This window comes from Aspergillus multicolor, assembly GCF_047715735.1.
Source record: "Aspergillus multicolor strain CBS 133.54 unplaced genomic scaffold BDW74scaffold_41, whole genome shotgun sequence".
NCBI lineage: Eukaryota > Fungi > Ascomycota > Eurotiomycetes > Eurotiales > Aspergillaceae > Aspergillus > Aspergillus multicolor.
In genome coordinates this window covers 181,986-197,138 of record NW_027395992.1, presented here as the reverse complement: position 1 = coordinate 197,138, position 15,153 = coordinate 181,986, and the positions used below count along the sequence as shown (strand labels likewise).

The window sequence follows — 15,153 nt, the reverse complement described above, 5'->3', positions numbered from 1 at the left end:
TCGGACGCGCAAGCATTTTCCTTGGCTTTGATTAATCGGAAAAGTCAGGTCCGCCCTTGATCGTGTCTCGAGATATCGTGAATGCAGTTGTCTGGAAGTCTATACATAGGCCCATGCTCCGGATACAGCACTGTTAGGTAAGGTAGCGATCTTCTTGCAGTCAGGTGGTAGGTATCTGCTAACAACAACGCACGCTGACCATTGCCAAGGAAGAAACCTCAAGAAAACCCCATTCCGAGGTCGTAGGTCAAACCAGGCCTTTACAATGCTGATCTTCTCATCATCAATTGCTCAAACCAATTAAGAAACCCTGAAGCCTGAAGATGACGAACCCTCGATCACTATAAACCTTCCCGACCATACTAAAGCCAGCACAACCCCCATCAAAGCCAAGAGCCCTGGCCCCCAAAACCCAATCTCATCGTGGCACAAGTGACGTGTTTCCCATTTTCAACCAATTATGTCTTCGTATTCGGCATTGGCACGCTCAATGAAACGACGCGGGGAAGCCTTGGCCATCATCATCAGCCACTAGCACCACCTCCGGGTATCCCACTGCATACCAGGACGAGGCGCAGCACTGCACTTGCTTTTGCTTTCCTTGTCCGGAGTACAGGGAAGATGAATGCGGATTGCTTGGAATTGGGCAATCAACACTGCCAGAAATTAAGATGCCTAATCATGGAAGTTGGGATTGTGATCTGGGCTGGGTGTGCTGGATACTGCGCTGCTGACGCTGGCACCGTCACTGGCACCAGCACTGGCAACGTCAATAGACGCAAGGGACGTCTCATTATAAGTAAGACAGCTGCACCCAGACAAAGCCAGCGTCTTTCTCCACACTTCCCCATCTACACCACTACCCATCTACCGCATCCAATTCAAAATCCAGCATGCCAACCACAACCTCAACCCTTGGCTGGACGCTCGCAAACTGGGGCACCGCGCCATCCACCTGGACAAGCTCGGACTGCACCCCCTCGCCCCAAATCTACTACGCCGAGCCCGACGACGACGACATCCCCGAGCTCTTCGCGTCCTGTCCGTCAACAGCCTACGACTCCTGCCTCCCGCGCCCCTCAAACACCGACCTGCTCGACGAGTACCTCTCCAACCAACGGAACGTCCCGTACTGGTCCCCCGGCGCGAACTGCCCAAGCGGCTGGAAGACCGTTGGATCCGCAGCGCGCACAGGGAGCGCCGATGATGTGTCGAGCAGTGGGATCTTTACGGTTGGCGCAGTCCAGACGGGCGGCTGGGACTTCGACGATGTCGTCGACGACGATTATATCCAGCTTGGCCTGCACGATGCGTTTGGGGCGCTGCTGGATGCGAGCGAGACGGCTGTTGCGTGTTGTCCGAGGTGCACACCCTCCCTCCTCGTTACCCCCAGTACCCCCAGCTCCCCTTCTCTAGCTCCTGCTGACGATTGTGTTGGGTGTGTAGCTCCATGACAGCCGCCCGCAACGGTCTCTGCTACAGCACGCTCCCGACCCCATCATCCTCCATAACAGCCGCCTGCATCGCGGACTACAGCAACGCCGACGGGAACCTGCAGTTCACGAGCACGACCTGGGTATGGGACGGTACAACTAGAACAGCGAATATCGCCGTTCCCACTGTGACGATCCCGCGCACGCCGGCGCGCACGAGTACGAGGAGCATCGACGCCGATGATCGCGATGACCTTGTGGCCGCAACCATGCAGGTTCCGGTTTATATTGTGCGGAAACGGGGGGATGATGAGGGGGGTGCGGGGAATTCGTCTTCGAATGGCAATGATAGTAATGATAATGGGTCGGGATCCAACTCCACTTCCACCTCTACCTCCACTTCGTCTTCTAGTTCTACGTCCACTAGTGCAAATACTGGTGGAACAGATGCTGATTCGACCTCGAATAGTGGTTCCGGTTCTAGTGCTGACTCCGCCGGTGAGACGAACACGAATGCTGCGAGTGCGCTGTACCTCGTGCACACGAAGGGCTGGGGTTCGATTGGCGGGATGGTGGGTGTTCTGGCTGCGTCGCTTTTGGCGGGCTTTGTGCTTGTTGTGCCGTGGTAGCCGATGCTTGGATACAGAGATTCGGTGTGGGAAGTGCTTTGTTGTGGTTTTCTGTTGATTGCTGGGGTCAGGAGTAAGTAAGTATGGTATCCACATTCACACGCGATATGGAATGAACTTTGTTAGGAGGTCATTGGATTGTGTCTTTAGTCCAACGTAGATTATCGTGTGTCTTGGGGTCTCTCCTTCTCCCTCTCCGTCTCCGTAAAGGTGACTTAACGGCCAATTTGACTTGTTGGGGTAAAAGCCTGGGATTTCCGCGGACGGCGGAAGCATTTGAGATACCTGTATGCCATCATTATTTATTCGTAACGTTACTTTTCATTATCATTATCCTGTATACATCAGCAAGAGCGGAGACAACATCATCATAGGTATTATTTCCCCAGCCCCGTTTCTCCAGAAACGCCATGACGAGAATACCATACCCTACGAAGGCCTTATCCAACAGCCATACCCGGGACGTTAGCGCCAAAGCCCGCGCCCATATTCATATCAAACAGTCCGCAAAAGTCAAAATTCGAATCAAGGAGTTGCATATCCGGGAAGCCCGTCTGGTCAAGGTAATTCGGTATATCGAGCATCTCCGCCTCAGTTGGAGGATCTACTTTATCTTCAAGCGGCGGAAGCGATGTCGGTGGAGATTGTAACATCGTCGGGTTATTGAGGATGGTGGAAGCATTTGCGGGAAGTGGTGATGGCAGCTGCTGTGGTTGTTGTAGTTGTTGCTGTTGCTTCGGCGCGTTCTTCAACCCCAGAATTTCTCTCGCCACGATTCCGACCTCCCGATACGTTCGTTGACCCATGGTCCAGTACTCGCCTAGCACCTTTAGCGCGCCCATACTTAGTCGGACTCGCTCACGTGCAAGCTTCAGCTGCTGGCCTTGATAGTGGAAGCGGCAGGCGGCGAGATGTGCGATTACAAGATTAGAGATCATGCAGATGATGAAGGGCGTATGCGTTGCGATGTTGGTTGGAAGAGTTAAAAGATCGTCGAAGGTGTCAATCGCGCGAAGGACTTTCGCGGTATGAAGTTGACACTCGGGGGTATTGCATCCTCGCAATGACTCTGGTGGTGGAGCGGGCGAGCAATGGGCTATCGATTCGATTTCACTGTAGCACAGAGTAGAGAGTTGTCGGTGGAGTTCGACGACGTATCTGCGATCGTTAGCCAAAACCTTCAGCGGTTCGATGTGTACCGGACGTACGTAGAAATAATCATGTTTGCCTTGAAAAGCAACTCATCAACGGTCCCATCTTCTTTCACGAGATCTTTCTTCGACGGAGGCAGTAACGACCTCCAGGCCGTGACAGTGGCGTCGGCATTCGCGCAGATATTCGGCGCGTTGGCAATGGTCATGCCCTTCCGCGCTGAGAGGGCGAGATCGAGACCGCGCGTAAGACCAACCATCTCTGCAAATGAGGAGAAGATCCGGTCGTTGTCGTCGAGGAATTCGCGCATGTCGTAGTCTTGCAGCGTTCGAGGGCGAGGAATTTTCTATCGTATTATTAGCATAACTCGTTGATGCCTTGGGAAATAGAGGGAAGGAACATACCCCCGACTCATACTCCGCCTCATCACAGGGCAGATCACAACTCATCTCGATTCCACTCGTCCGAAATGGGAACGTGCTCGTACTGCCCGCAATGTGTGCGTTTGTCATGTAAACCTGCCACCAGGTTCGCCGCCAGCACTCTTCTAGAAGGGGCTCATTGTTGCCACTGGCGTACGCGAACTCTTGAAGCTGCATTCCCAGCTCCAGGGCCATTGCGATCGTCTTGTCGAGTAAAGACAGTGCCTTGTCGGGCTCGTTGGCCCAGTATGTTGCTATTGACAGCAGCAAGGCGGCTTGGACGTCGAAGCCAGTGATTGGCGTATTTGTTCCGATTGAAGAAACTGCTTGTTCAGCTTCCACCTTGAGGATTGGAGTGGATGATGACTTTGCGTATACAGAACCGATGAATTGCAGGACCGGAATGAGAGCCTGGAGTTCCCGTCCATTGCTGGCGAGTCGCTGCTTCAACGCCCACTGCGGCAGAACACAGGGGTGTGCGGAATGGAAGAAGGAATAGTACTGCGGCAGGAACTGTTCATTAAGGGATGAATTGCTTGGAGAATCGCTATGCAATGAATTGGGCTCGGAGTTGCTGTGCTCATCATCCGAAGCTGAAGCTGGGCGACCGAATCCCGTACTCGGGAATGCCTGCTGCTGAAGTTGTTGGTACTGAAGCGATGAGTCTAAATAAAATGGTGTCGACGTTGAGGTTGTGCTCGATGACTGATGTTGTTGTGGCTGATTCTTCGTCCTCCTTCCGCCCCTCCTCGACTTTAGATACACGCACTGCAGGCCCTCATCGCGACAGCGGCCGCAAACTGGAGTTGTCGCATCGCAGCGGAGATGTTTGGAGCGACAGGGTACGCAAGCCAGCGAGACCCGTCGCGTACTTGGAATTGGTCTCTCGCCCATTGATTCTCTTCACTCTCTTACCGTTGTTTCTTCACGATGATGACCGTCGGTGAGGCTGAGCGCTGGAAAAGCAAAGCGGGGGCAGAAAGAGTCGAGGCTTCAGCTGACTCTTGGCGGATTTTGTTCCGACTCCCGAGACTCAATAATTGCGAGTTGCAACTGGAGAATCCCTGCATGGAAAGTGTCAGGCGTGAGTCAGCCAGCGTGGCTTTTCCGGCGGGGCGCTGGATGGTGTGATCCTTGACCCATGGCTCTGGGGAAACGTGATTGAGTGACAGCATTCTAGACTCGGCCGAGAACTTATAGAAGACATATAGTAATACTGTACGAGAATGTTGATTGCTGAATGTATGCCAATACGATGGTTGGTTCACGAGGGAAATAAAGGACCTAACTATAGGTGTCTGCAGGCGCAGGTGGCAGCACGGTTCTACCTATCTAGGCTGCCAGACCATCGCTCCTTCCATAACTGCGACTATTTCGGATAACAAGATGCATTTAGTCTCCGGGTTCTACAAGAATGATATTATCTTCTCTGAGATTCCCAGTATCCTGACGTCGTTCTCCCGTCACCTCTCTGATAATCATAAGACGACGTCAAGGATATGTATTCTGCTCCACGGGCCTCACTGCCCAACCGAAACAAAACTCTCATCGATCCCAATCGCCAAACAACCCAGCATCAAACGCATCTGTCGCCTTCTGATCCCCCGAAAACGTGATGACCCGCCTCAAATCCACCGCATACTCCCCCTCCAAATCACCCCCAGGGAGCAGCGTATAATTCCCCGGAGCGCAACGCCCACTATGCGCACAAAACACATCCCCGTTTGACATGGTCGCAATCCCGGACTCGCCTGTCTCCAGATTGGTCACTTGGACACGAAGATCTAGGTCCCGGGTAAACAGCATCCAAACCTCAAGTTCCACATCCGCCGGTCGCAGCAGCCAAGTACGACGGCAAAAGGACCACGCGGAGACATCAAGTTCGCCGACGGCAATAGCGTCATACACATTGAACTCGGGTCTGATATAAAGGATCGGCCCATCGCGCTTATACACTTTGATCGAAGTCGTCGCATTCGCGTCTCGGTCCTGGCATGGTACCGTAAACGTCTGCTTACCGAACGACGGGACTCTCTGTGCCTCAGGGATAACCTCGAGCACGCTGTCGGGTGACTCAGGCGTAAAGATCCCGAAAGACGGCCGTTCCCTGGTGAGAAACGTGACGCCTTGATAGAATTCGCTATCTTCGATATTTTCGAGGATCCGTGTTGCACCGTGAATCGCGACTTCGTCTAGGTTCTCTGCATTGGCGATGCGGAGGTTCGGGGCTTTGAACCAGGACGCCATACGTCTCTGGAGCTTTGGAAATGCGCGCGACGACGGCATGAAGACGACATCTGTTATTTGATCTGGTCGGAGCTTTGCCTTACTCAATGCATTGTGAATGGCATTGACGCTATACTGCTGTATAGCGCACGAGGGACATCCCGGCGCGAGCTTGAGGTCGGAAAAGTCAGCATCTTTGATGACCGGACGTTGAACAACAAAGAATCCCTCAAGGTGGTCCAAGATAGGACTGTCTTGATCTTTATAGCGAGGATCATTCCGCTCCAGGAACGGCGCGGTCGAGATGTTATACCCCCGCGTAACGGCCAAGGTATTGAAGGCGCCATCTAAAATCAACACCGTGAGTGAGTCGAAATCAGGGTTGAGGTCGTAGAATAGCACATAGTGAGTATTGTTCCAGTCGCTGAGCGCGTCTATTCCCAGCGCGATTCCAGCAGCGTGGGACTCGCGCTCAATGTCGATGATTGGGAGGTTGATCATCTCGCTGGCGCGCATTATGTCGCCGCGGGTTGTTTCGTGCCGCTTGTTTTCGTGTTGTTGGGAAAGGGGGAAGGATATTACTGCGCCGTTGATATTGACGTCTGTGCCTAGGTAGGACTGCGCGATGGATCGTAGGTTTGATAGGAGCGGTGCGTAGATCTGTGCTGGGGTGAACGAGTAGGCTGCCCCATCTGCAGTCATGTTGACCGGGGGTGACTCGCTATGGGAGTCAATGTTGTAGATATAGTCATCTTCTAGCTCTTCAAATGGGTTAACATTCTCGTCTGATTCCACTCGCGCAAAATCGCTCCTAAATGACATGACGGTCAGGACCGTCCTTGCATTGATGAATGGCGTCGATGACCATACCTCATGCCCATATTCAATGCAACGTTGAAGAAATTTAGACCACCCGTATCCCTCGCCTCATGACCCGCTATCAAGCTTCCATTGGCAACCGTCACATATGACGGAATCGAACCGAGGATCTTGATCTGATTATTCTCGCTAATCCCCACGCGGGACTCGGAGGCTCCGAGGTGGATGGCTATCTCTGTCGACGTGTTAGCTACACATCTCCGTCTCAAGAGAGGAATCGCATACTCTTCGTCGGCTGGCCTGGCTCGTGGTTCTCTCTCTGGAATACCGGGTGCGTTCTTATTTTGAGGGCGATGAGGATGACCAGGAAGAGGCACAGTGATCCCAAAGTAAGTTCTGTGCGGCTACTGAATCTTGTCCGTCTGTATCGATATTTCTGGATGGGTGGGGGAGATAGGCGTCTTTTAGCCATGTTGTAGTCAGAGTTCAGGAGATAAGTGTAGTGATGATGAATTGTTGCTTGGGCGTGAACTACGTCGCTCTATATAGAGCAAACGTGGGATTTGTGGCATTCTCGTGATGATACCAGATCTCTGCCAGCGCATCAAGGCCACATATCCTCGACTTCAAAGTCAGTCATAATATTAACGAGAACCTTCCACTTATCTGCGATAGGATATGGAGAGTCATGTTGACAGACTGGCCTGAAGGAAGTGAGTCAGGTTTGTCTTGGCGATGCGTGCATTTTAGCCCTTGTGGATCAAGATCGTGCCAAGAATGCGAGCTATAGTTGGGCTGGCAATAGCCTATTCAGCCCTACATTGATAGCCGACCCGGAACGTGGTTACGTCAACTATACAGATTGTTGGGATAATGCCAAACCCAGCCTGGGGAAGAACGGGAAAGGGTTTACATTACCCCCAGGGGAGAGCATGGAAACCGGTCTACGGGGAAGTGACCAGTTTGTTCTGTCCCAACAGCAATTGATTCCACCCCATGCATTGCAATTTTCATTTAGTACACGAGTAGCTGAGACCCCGATAGCCAAAACACCCCCGCCCGTGGACCGGACATCGTCAACACACCCAGCAATCAAATAATCATCAACAAGGCTTTTCAATCCTAAGTTGCTCTTGAACCCGAGGTGAGGTTACCTAACCCTACTTCCCCTGCGCCTCCGCCTCCGCATCCAACACAAAAATATTATGATACCCATTTTTCACAACCTCATCATCAACAACCAACACCGCAATGAACTCCGCTTTGCCATCTGTAACATTCTCACTGCGCACATGATGACACCCTGGACTCTCATAGAAGACGTCGCCCTTGCTCGTGAGAGTCGGATCATCCTCATTCATCTGGTTTAGCACCGTGCCCTCAGTTACAACAGCGACGATTGCGGCGCCGCCATGTGTATGAGGGGGCGAGGCGGAGTTTGAATCCATGGAGATCTTGCCCACGACGATTTGTTTACCGGGGAGGTTGGAGGGGTGGTAGATTTTTATTATGGAGAAGGTTTCGCGGGGGCGGCTGGATAGGACATACTTTGTAAGCGAAGAATTGTGTAGTAAGTGGTTGGGGTAGAGACGCACCCTTCGACTTGGTAGGTGTCGCCCGACTTGACGACTTTGATGTCTGAGGCGGAGATCTTTTCGAGAGACATGGTGATGGGTGCAGATGGTAGCAATGAACTAAAGAATTTGCAGGGCAGTTGTAGTTTTGGTCAAGCGAGGTAAGATATGAATGATCATCACACGGATACTATATGACAGTCGGCGCCCGCTGTCCTTCTTATACGCCTAGGCCAATGCAACAGGATCCTCGAACGCCTATCCACTGTATATGGGATCCCGAGCCCTACACATAGTCCCCCGGCTACCGAAAATCAATACCCGGAGAAGGCTCAAGGCCCCCCGGGGTCAATCGGCGCGTTGCCCAGCGTTAGGAAATTTAGGCATATCAGGATACAAGGGGCCTGTGCCACATTTTCGGGGTGGCTACTCGGCGAATGGGAGGCCGCAGATATACTTCGAGGTTGCCATTTGTACCTATGGCTTGATCAGTGGTAGAGACGAACTCTTATTATGTCGACTTTGATCACCTGCGAAGATACATCGACCTTCCAGCTCGCTTGTTGATGGGCTGAGAGCGTAGGGGTCAGCGAACTAGCGGTTTGTCTAGGTTGGCCTTCTTGCTCGTAGGTTCGGGACGTGCGTTCGTATGTACGCTATGCCCATGTCAGCGATACATTGGAGAGAGAGATGCTCACCATGTTCGAGGTGTCCCTAAGCTATAGCCCAATCTCACCATGCTTCCTGCTTCCTGATTAGCTGAAGAAGTAAGGATTGAGCCAAACCGAGCAGAGAAAAAGGAACCTCCCTTCTGGAGACTGAGGTTGCTGGGGAAGACACTCACAGATCGGCATCTTGTCCGGGGAGAAAATACTGTACTGGCACCCCTGTCCATTTGCCGGGCTTCCCTTTAAAGCCACAACTATTCGACGGCACTGATACCAAGTCTTCCCCCATGAGACTTCAGCTTTATGACCCTATCAGCATCAGCATTAGTACATGACGTGCCGTAGAGTTTTCGGTTCCTGCAATAGATGTTGGCGAGTTCACTACGTCCTTATATAGATTACTTCTGCTTTAGAAGCCATTCAGAAATAACACCAAGGGTTTCGTAGATGCGCGGCAAAGCTTACTCGTAAGTGTCGTATATGACGCAGTCAGGCTTGGAACTGCTAAACCAGTGGCAAATTAGGGCTACGTAAAGTGAATGCAATTTGAAGCAGTGAATAGCTTCAACATCTGAAACTCCCGAGCTCCTCAAATCCAGTATATAACCCTCTCCCTATACAACTATCAAGTTATGCAACCTTATGTTCTACGTAACCCAACTCTTCTCGAACTACCTGATCTCATTCTACATTCTTCAAAAACCTCATGATATTCCATCTCCAACGGGCTCGTACGCAAACCGAAAAGCCGTCCGCAGGCAAACCAACCCTCACCCTCCTTCGTCCTAAGCGCTCCCTCAAGTCTAAATTCAAAACCACTGTCCGCAAAACAACCAACATCATAACCAAACCACTCGCATCAATGCGTTTCAAGCGGAAATCCCTCGATCTGCGCCGCAAAGTCCTGAAGCAGGAAGCAGCCAAGCACGGTCCAATGCCGAAATCTGCTGGTATCGAGAATGAGGGCGAGGGTGATACCAAAGCGGAAGCTGCCCCAGCGCCCATGCCACCCAGTCCATGTGTTTTCCCCCGTCTACGCCTAAAGCCCCAACCCCGTACATCGAGTCCGTCTGCAATGTACACGAGTCTGCTCAGGAAGGTTCCCGATGTGAGCCCGGTACGTCTACCTACCCCAACCCCAACCCCCGCCCCCTTTCCTCCCTATCCTGCATGCTAACCAAGAGATCCCACAGAAAATAATCTTAACCACAGCCATCCTCTCCCATATAACAACGTTCACCTTCTTCGCCGGCTGCCACCAACTAAACGGCGCCCCTGCCCTAATATTTCGAGTCATGTACAAAGACCTCGCGCAGGGGTGGGTGCACTGCGCCCCCGTGATCCGCGGCGAGCCAGTGGACCTCGACGCCGTCGCCTGCTACACCAAGCTCCGCGAGGCAAGGGATATTGTCAAGCCGATGTGGTGGGGTCAACTGCAGAAAATGTTCGGGATCACGTATGCGAATGCCATGGCGCTGGAGTGTCTTATGGCCGTGCGGACGCAGGAAAGTCGCAAGATAGCCACGGCCATGTCTGCGTCTGCGTCTGCGTCTGCGGATACTCCTGGCGCTGACGCTGAAACTGGAGCGGGACCTGGAAGTGGAGTGGAACGTGAGCAGAAGTCCATTGGCGGAATCGACCCCCGCGAACTGCGCCTCCTTGAACTGGGCCTCTTCGTGCCGTGCTTCATGATACTCGTGTTTGTGGTCGGCTGGGCCATCGAGTTCTCGGCCGCCTATGCGTATGCTGATGGCGAAGGATATCAGCCCGAGGAGAGTCTGGGATTCGCGGTGATTCTGGGTCTTGCGCTGAGCTGTGCGCTTCTGTGTCTTGCGAAGTGGATGCTTATTGTGCTGGAGGGGTTCCGGTGCTTTCGCTGTCGTCAGGGTCGTCGTTGCCATTGTCGGCGGATTGCTATCTAAAGCTAACATATCCATGAGATGGGTTGCTTGAGTCCGGGTTGGATATGTATCTCTACTCTTCTTTCTTTTGGGGCGGCGTTCTCTCTTACGCTTAATCTTTCACGCGGAGTATCTTCGAGTTTGAGTCAATTATTTATGGTGTTTGGATGAGTTAGAATGGACACAGACATTTCTTGGGCGTCTAGGCGGATTGGGCCTAGATTTGGAGTACTTGAACATATTGGAACTGTTCAATAGATTGTGATTCTAGCATAGCATAGCTATTGAGAAATAGTCATAAATATCATAAACCCCCAACTAGAATTCCTGACACACTTCTGCTTAATCTAGAACCTTCTTTTATTCCCTTTTAAGCTTGACTACCATACCTATCGATTAACTTATTACTCAGCCTGATGCGTAGACCCGATCCCTCGGTGCTTACAGCATGTCCAAGGTGGACGCTTATTGATGTAAGAAGCCTGGCCATAGTTGTAGCGCCGTGGGCAATGTGAAAAGACACAATATACCCCCAGCGTCGCCGGTGTCGCCTGTTGAAGCAGCCTATAGTAGTAAGAAATAAGATATGCGGCGTTGGCAGACTCCTCTCACCATAGCCCGCTTTGGGAATTTCTTCTGATAGCAAACACCTTGCCACAACTACATATACATGCTTGCACACAAGCTACCATACCTGAAAGGGGTGAGCATGTAAAAGATTCATACGTACATTAACAGCTCAAGATCTCACCGATTGCAATTTGCCCAACAAACTCGACAATGCCGCACGCATGCAATGGGTGACCGAGCAACCGTAAAAATGCTGACTCTCTATCTAACTGCTGGTCTATTAGTAACTGCCGTCTGAATCCAACGTCTCTGATCGCCTATCGCGAAGCTAGGGTACTGGGACCATGGTACACCGCGTTCACGAGCTGGGTAGAGCCTACGCAAGGGCATTTCCACCCAATCTGCCTTGCTACTCTAAGGTATACTAAGAGGCTCCCTCGGACCCAAAGCCTCTTCTATCTAGGTACCCTGGTATCTCCACTGGGGATATGTGCTACCATACCTAGGTATATTTCGCAAAGCTTGGAGCCTCATCCGCAGAGCCCCAGTCATACCTATTAGTTCTAGCTCCATACGTATATCTACCTACCTCACAGAATAACGAGTAGGACAAGGCACAAGGCAGCGAGACTTAAGTAGGTGTTAGGCCTACTAATGCAGTTGAGACCTCGTATACGCTAGCCTGGATAGAGCATGTCGTATATAACTTAGAAGTTGACCGTGCACCTGCACCTACATGTCACAGGGCGGCGGGCGAAGAGGGCAAAACGGAGCCCTCGGTGGACAGGGTGGTGTACCCACGAAAGGCTGGGACCAAGCTACCTTACCTTATGTTAACGCCCAGTATTACTTGCAGCTGCCTTGTTGTCTTGAACCCTAGGCCCCGACCCCAGTCTGACGTGCAGCTGGGTATGATATCCATGTTTGTAGCCTTGCTGCAAGGCTGCAGCCTATTTAGGTAGAAGACAAGGCACGGGGAAGACAGGACGCGCCTGGAGGCCCGAGCGTAATAGCTCAAGGTAATATGCCGGTATTTCATGCCTCACGCCCCGAGTCATGCATACGATCAGGATAAGGCTGTGCTTACTAGGTATGCTGTGCCTCACGTCAGCGGCAGGGCTGGGATGCTCTAATCTACCTAGATGACGTACTGCTGAACGAAGCACCGATTGCTATTGGCTTCGGAGGGTTTATAGCCATATTGTACGGGAAACGTATAATTTCATGCGCAGGGATCTGAGTAGATGCATTGTCTACTGTATGTACCCTATAGACTCAGTGGATGATCGCAAAGAGAAGAGATACAGTAATGAGGCCCGAGGTCTGCGTCCTCGCAAATCTCATCAGCATAAGCGCAAGGAAAAGAAGAACGCCGAAGATAAACAAAAGACATCTTTGGATGACGAAGCCATCAGATTGCCTAGTTGCGAACCAGGAGCAGTAAAATCGAAACACCTCCACGCTCCATATTTCTGGCCCCTGAAGATGTAGAAACTGAAAACAACGCGAAGTAACAAGATGCGTCAAGGGCTTCTCTGAGTAATGTCATGTTCCGCATTAGTTGTGGCCGTGGATTTGTTGCAATCATCACACTCAGTTTGCAACGGGAGTCATCGTCGCCCTAAGATGTGGACCGAGATACGTCGCGAGGAAAGTATCCTTCCATTTGAGCTCTTTAGGACTATACCGACCAAGAGAGAATTAGCACCAACCTGGTGATACTCAAAGGGCAAAAAGGAAATAAGAAACGTACCTCGACTCATGAATCTCAATCTCAAACTTCCGGAAAACATGCGCGTAGGTCAGGTACAGTTCTGCCCAGGCGAGCCTACACCAAGCCAATTAGTACCATGCTTCCCCAAAAAAGATAGTTTAGAGTTAATGGAAAGGTAAACGCACTGCTGCCCCAAACAACTGCGCGGCCCGCGCGAGAACGCAACGAGGTATTTATCGAGTGCCTTTGCGTTCTCGCCGATCCAGCGCTCGGGGATGAAAGCGTGCGGATTCGCGAAGATGGCGGGGTCGTTGTGGATGAAGTGCGCAGAATGAGAGACGATTGTCTAAAACCACATATCAAATCAACGTCAGTAATCCGAGACTCATATAAAGGAAGGGGGGAGAGGAGAGGCAGGACATACACCACCAGGCACGCCCACCCCCGCAACTACCGCCCCAGCCGCCGGAACAACACGGGGCAACGGACTCGCAACACCACATGCCACACGGAGAGACTCCTTAATCACAGCGGTAAGGTAAGGCAGACGCTCGAGCTCCTCCCATTTCGGCGCGGGAGCATCGAGATCCGGCCAGGCGGTGCGCAGTTCGGTCTTCAGCTTGTCGTAGACATGGCGATACGCATTCTGCAGGATATAGAACGTCCCATGCATGAGCGTCATGCCTGTTGTATCTGCGCCGCCAAACATAAGCGCCTGGGCTTCCTCAAAGAGACTTCCGGCGCACGGGGTCGTGTTGGTGCGGTAGGCCTCTGGGCGCAGGAGCTCGTGGTAGATTGTTGTGTTGTGGGGGAGTTTGGATAGGGCTGAGGGGTCGGAGGTGATTTCGGCGATTTGGGCTTTCATTAGCTGGGACATGGTTAGTTAGCAATCGCTCAAGGCTTCTTGAAGGGCAGGAGAGGGTGGATATTGGGGTAGAAGTTTCACTGGCGCTGGACGTACCATTTGCAGATCCACTAGCCCTGCCAGCGCAGGGTTCAGCAGTTTCGTGAGCTTTGGGGGACAGTTCATTATCATATCCTTAAGCCAGTGGAAGTGCTTGAAGACGGGGAAGACGGTCATGGAGGCGTCCATTGCCAGGAGGAGCGGAGACTTAAAGTTTGGAGCGTGGACGGCATTGACGGATTTGGCGAAGCAGAGGTCTACCGGTCATCAATGTCGTCAGCATCGATAACACATCTTGACGGTTCAAAAATCTAGGTGGATAAGGGCAAGCTCACAGGTGATAACGTCAACGGACATGCAGCGGAACGCATAGTAGAGATCAATGGGTTTGGAGGCATTGTCGGCAAGACTCTTGCACAGGTCAACGATCTATTTCAAATAAATTGATGTTAGCTATCATTTTCTAGCATATAAGCGAGCCAACTTACAATGCCCTGGACAATCGTCTGCGCCTCCTGGACAGCCTTGCGCGAGAACCGGCGAGACAGAATATCCTTGCGTTCTTTCGCCTCCGCGTAAGTCAAGTATCCAAAGGAAGAGCGGTCTTCGCCGAAGCTGTGGTAGAGACGCTCCTCTTTCTCCCAGCGATTAGCAGGGCTGAAGATCTCGAGGTAGGCGGCTGGGGTGCAAAAGTGCAGCTGCATAAGAGTGATCAGTATGAAGCTTTGATTTGTTGGGGCGTAAAGGAAGGATCGTACCTCGTTTGGACCAATGCGGATGACGTCCCCTGCAGCAGTGTTATGATTGATTAGTCCGGTGCGGTTGATATTAAAATCAGGGGAGCAATTGCAGATAGCAAACAAGATTAATGGAAAGTGGAAGTCAACATACCGTATTTCGCATGAAGCTCAACGAGATTATGGGCAAAGGAGCGATTCCACGAGAGGTCAAAGTAGGCTCTGTAGAAGCGCGTGAGGGCGGCAAGACGGGGACCGGGGAAGTGGGCGAGAGGGTGCCAATAGAAGGTGTTGATGATGTCGTACAAGGGGTAGGCGAGAAGGACCAGGGCTAGGGCCAGGAGAGAGGGATCCATTGTGACGGGTCTTTTCTGACTTGGCTGTGCGAGGTAATGGTGGTGCAG

General features: G+C 51.9%; 5 protein-coding genes across 5 annotated transcripts; 1 reads left to right on the top strand and 4 right to left on the bottom strand.

Moving 5' to 3' along the window:
• Positions 1–893: 893 nt before the first annotated feature.
• Positions 894–2,062, top strand: BDW74DRAFT_171059 (uncharacterized protein; the record flags this gene model as incomplete). Its single annotated transcript, XM_073727252.1, has 2 exons — positions 894–1,363; positions 1,447–2,062. The coding sequence occupies 2 exons, from the start codon at positions 894–896 to the stop codon at positions 2,060–2,062; spliced, it is 1,086 nt and encodes a 361-aa protein (XP_073578865.1).
• A 321-nt stretch (positions 2,063–2,383) lies between these two features.
• BDW74DRAFT_104479 (uncharacterized protein) lies at positions 2,384–4,626 on the bottom strand. Its single transcript, XM_073721583.1, has 3 exons — positions 3,619–4,626; positions 3,271–3,560; positions 2,384–3,220 (listed from the first exon to the last, which is right to left on the bottom strand). The coding sequence occupies exons 1-3, from the start codon at positions 4,528–4,530 to the stop codon at positions 2,503–2,505; spliced, it is 1,920 nt and encodes a 639-aa protein (XP_073578864.1). The 5' UTR covers positions 4,531–4,626; the 3' UTR covers positions 2,384–2,502.
• Positions 4,627–5,012: 386 nt separating this feature from the next.
• On the bottom strand, positions 5,013–7,327 carry BDW74DRAFT_104476 (uncharacterized protein). The gene is made up of 3 exons (XM_073721582.1): positions 6,967–7,327; positions 6,733–6,916; positions 5,013–6,673 (listed from the first exon to the last, which is right to left on the bottom strand). Exons 1-3 carry the CDS (start codon positions 7,151–7,153, stop codon positions 5,182–5,184), a joined length of 1,863 nt encoding a protein of 620 aa, XP_073578863.1. The 5' UTR covers positions 7,154–7,327; the 3' UTR covers positions 5,013–5,181.
• Positions 7,328–7,841: 514 nt separating this feature from the next.
• On the bottom strand, positions 7,842–8,347 carry BDW74DRAFT_183089 (cupin domain-containing protein; the record flags this gene model as incomplete). The annotated part of the gene is made up of 2 exons (XM_073730422.1): positions 7,842–8,214; positions 8,277–8,347. The coding sequence occupies 2 exons, from the start codon at positions 8,345–8,347 to the stop codon at positions 7,842–7,844; spliced, it is 444 nt and encodes a 147-aa protein (XP_073578862.1).
• Positions 8,348–12,987: 4,640 nt separating this feature from the next.
• Positions 12,988–15,105, bottom strand: BDW74DRAFT_183087 (cytochrome P450; the record flags this gene model as incomplete). The annotated part of the gene is made up of 9 exons (XM_073730421.1): positions 12,988–13,075; positions 13,148–13,222; positions 13,294–13,454; positions 13,533–13,976; positions 14,070–14,269; positions 14,348–14,441; positions 14,501–14,710; positions 14,771–14,799; positions 14,904–15,105. The coding sequence occupies 9 exons, from the start codon at positions 15,103–15,105 to the stop codon at positions 12,988–12,990; spliced, it is 1,503 nt and encodes a 500-aa protein (XP_073578861.1).
• Between the last annotated feature and the right edge of the window lie 48 nt (positions 15,106–15,153).

Coding starts and splice junctions, on each gene's coding strand:
- BDW74DRAFT_104479 (XM_073721583.1), bottom strand. CDS start 4,530: ATGGGCGAGAGACCAATTCCAAGTACGCGACGGGTCTCGCTGGCTTGC. Junction 3,561..3,618: donor AGGCGGAGTATGAGTCGGGG/GTATGTTCCTTC, acceptor ATAATACGATAG/AAAATTCCTCGCCCTCGAAC. Junction 3,221..3,270: donor GCAAACATGATTATTTCTAC/GTACGTCCGGTA, acceptor TAACGATCGCAG/ATACGTCGTCGAACTCCACC.
- BDW74DRAFT_104476 (XM_073721582.1), bottom strand. CDS start 7,153: ATGGCTAAAAGACGCCTATCTCCCCCACCCATCCAGAAATATCGATAC. Junction 6,917..6,966: donor GCCAGGCCAGCCGACGAAGA/GTATGCGATTCC, acceptor ACACGTCGACAG/AGATAGCCATCCACCTCGGA. Junction 6,674..6,732: donor GCATTGAATATGGGCATGAG/GTATGGTCATCG, acceptor CATGTCATTTAG/GAGCGATTTTGCGCGAGTGG.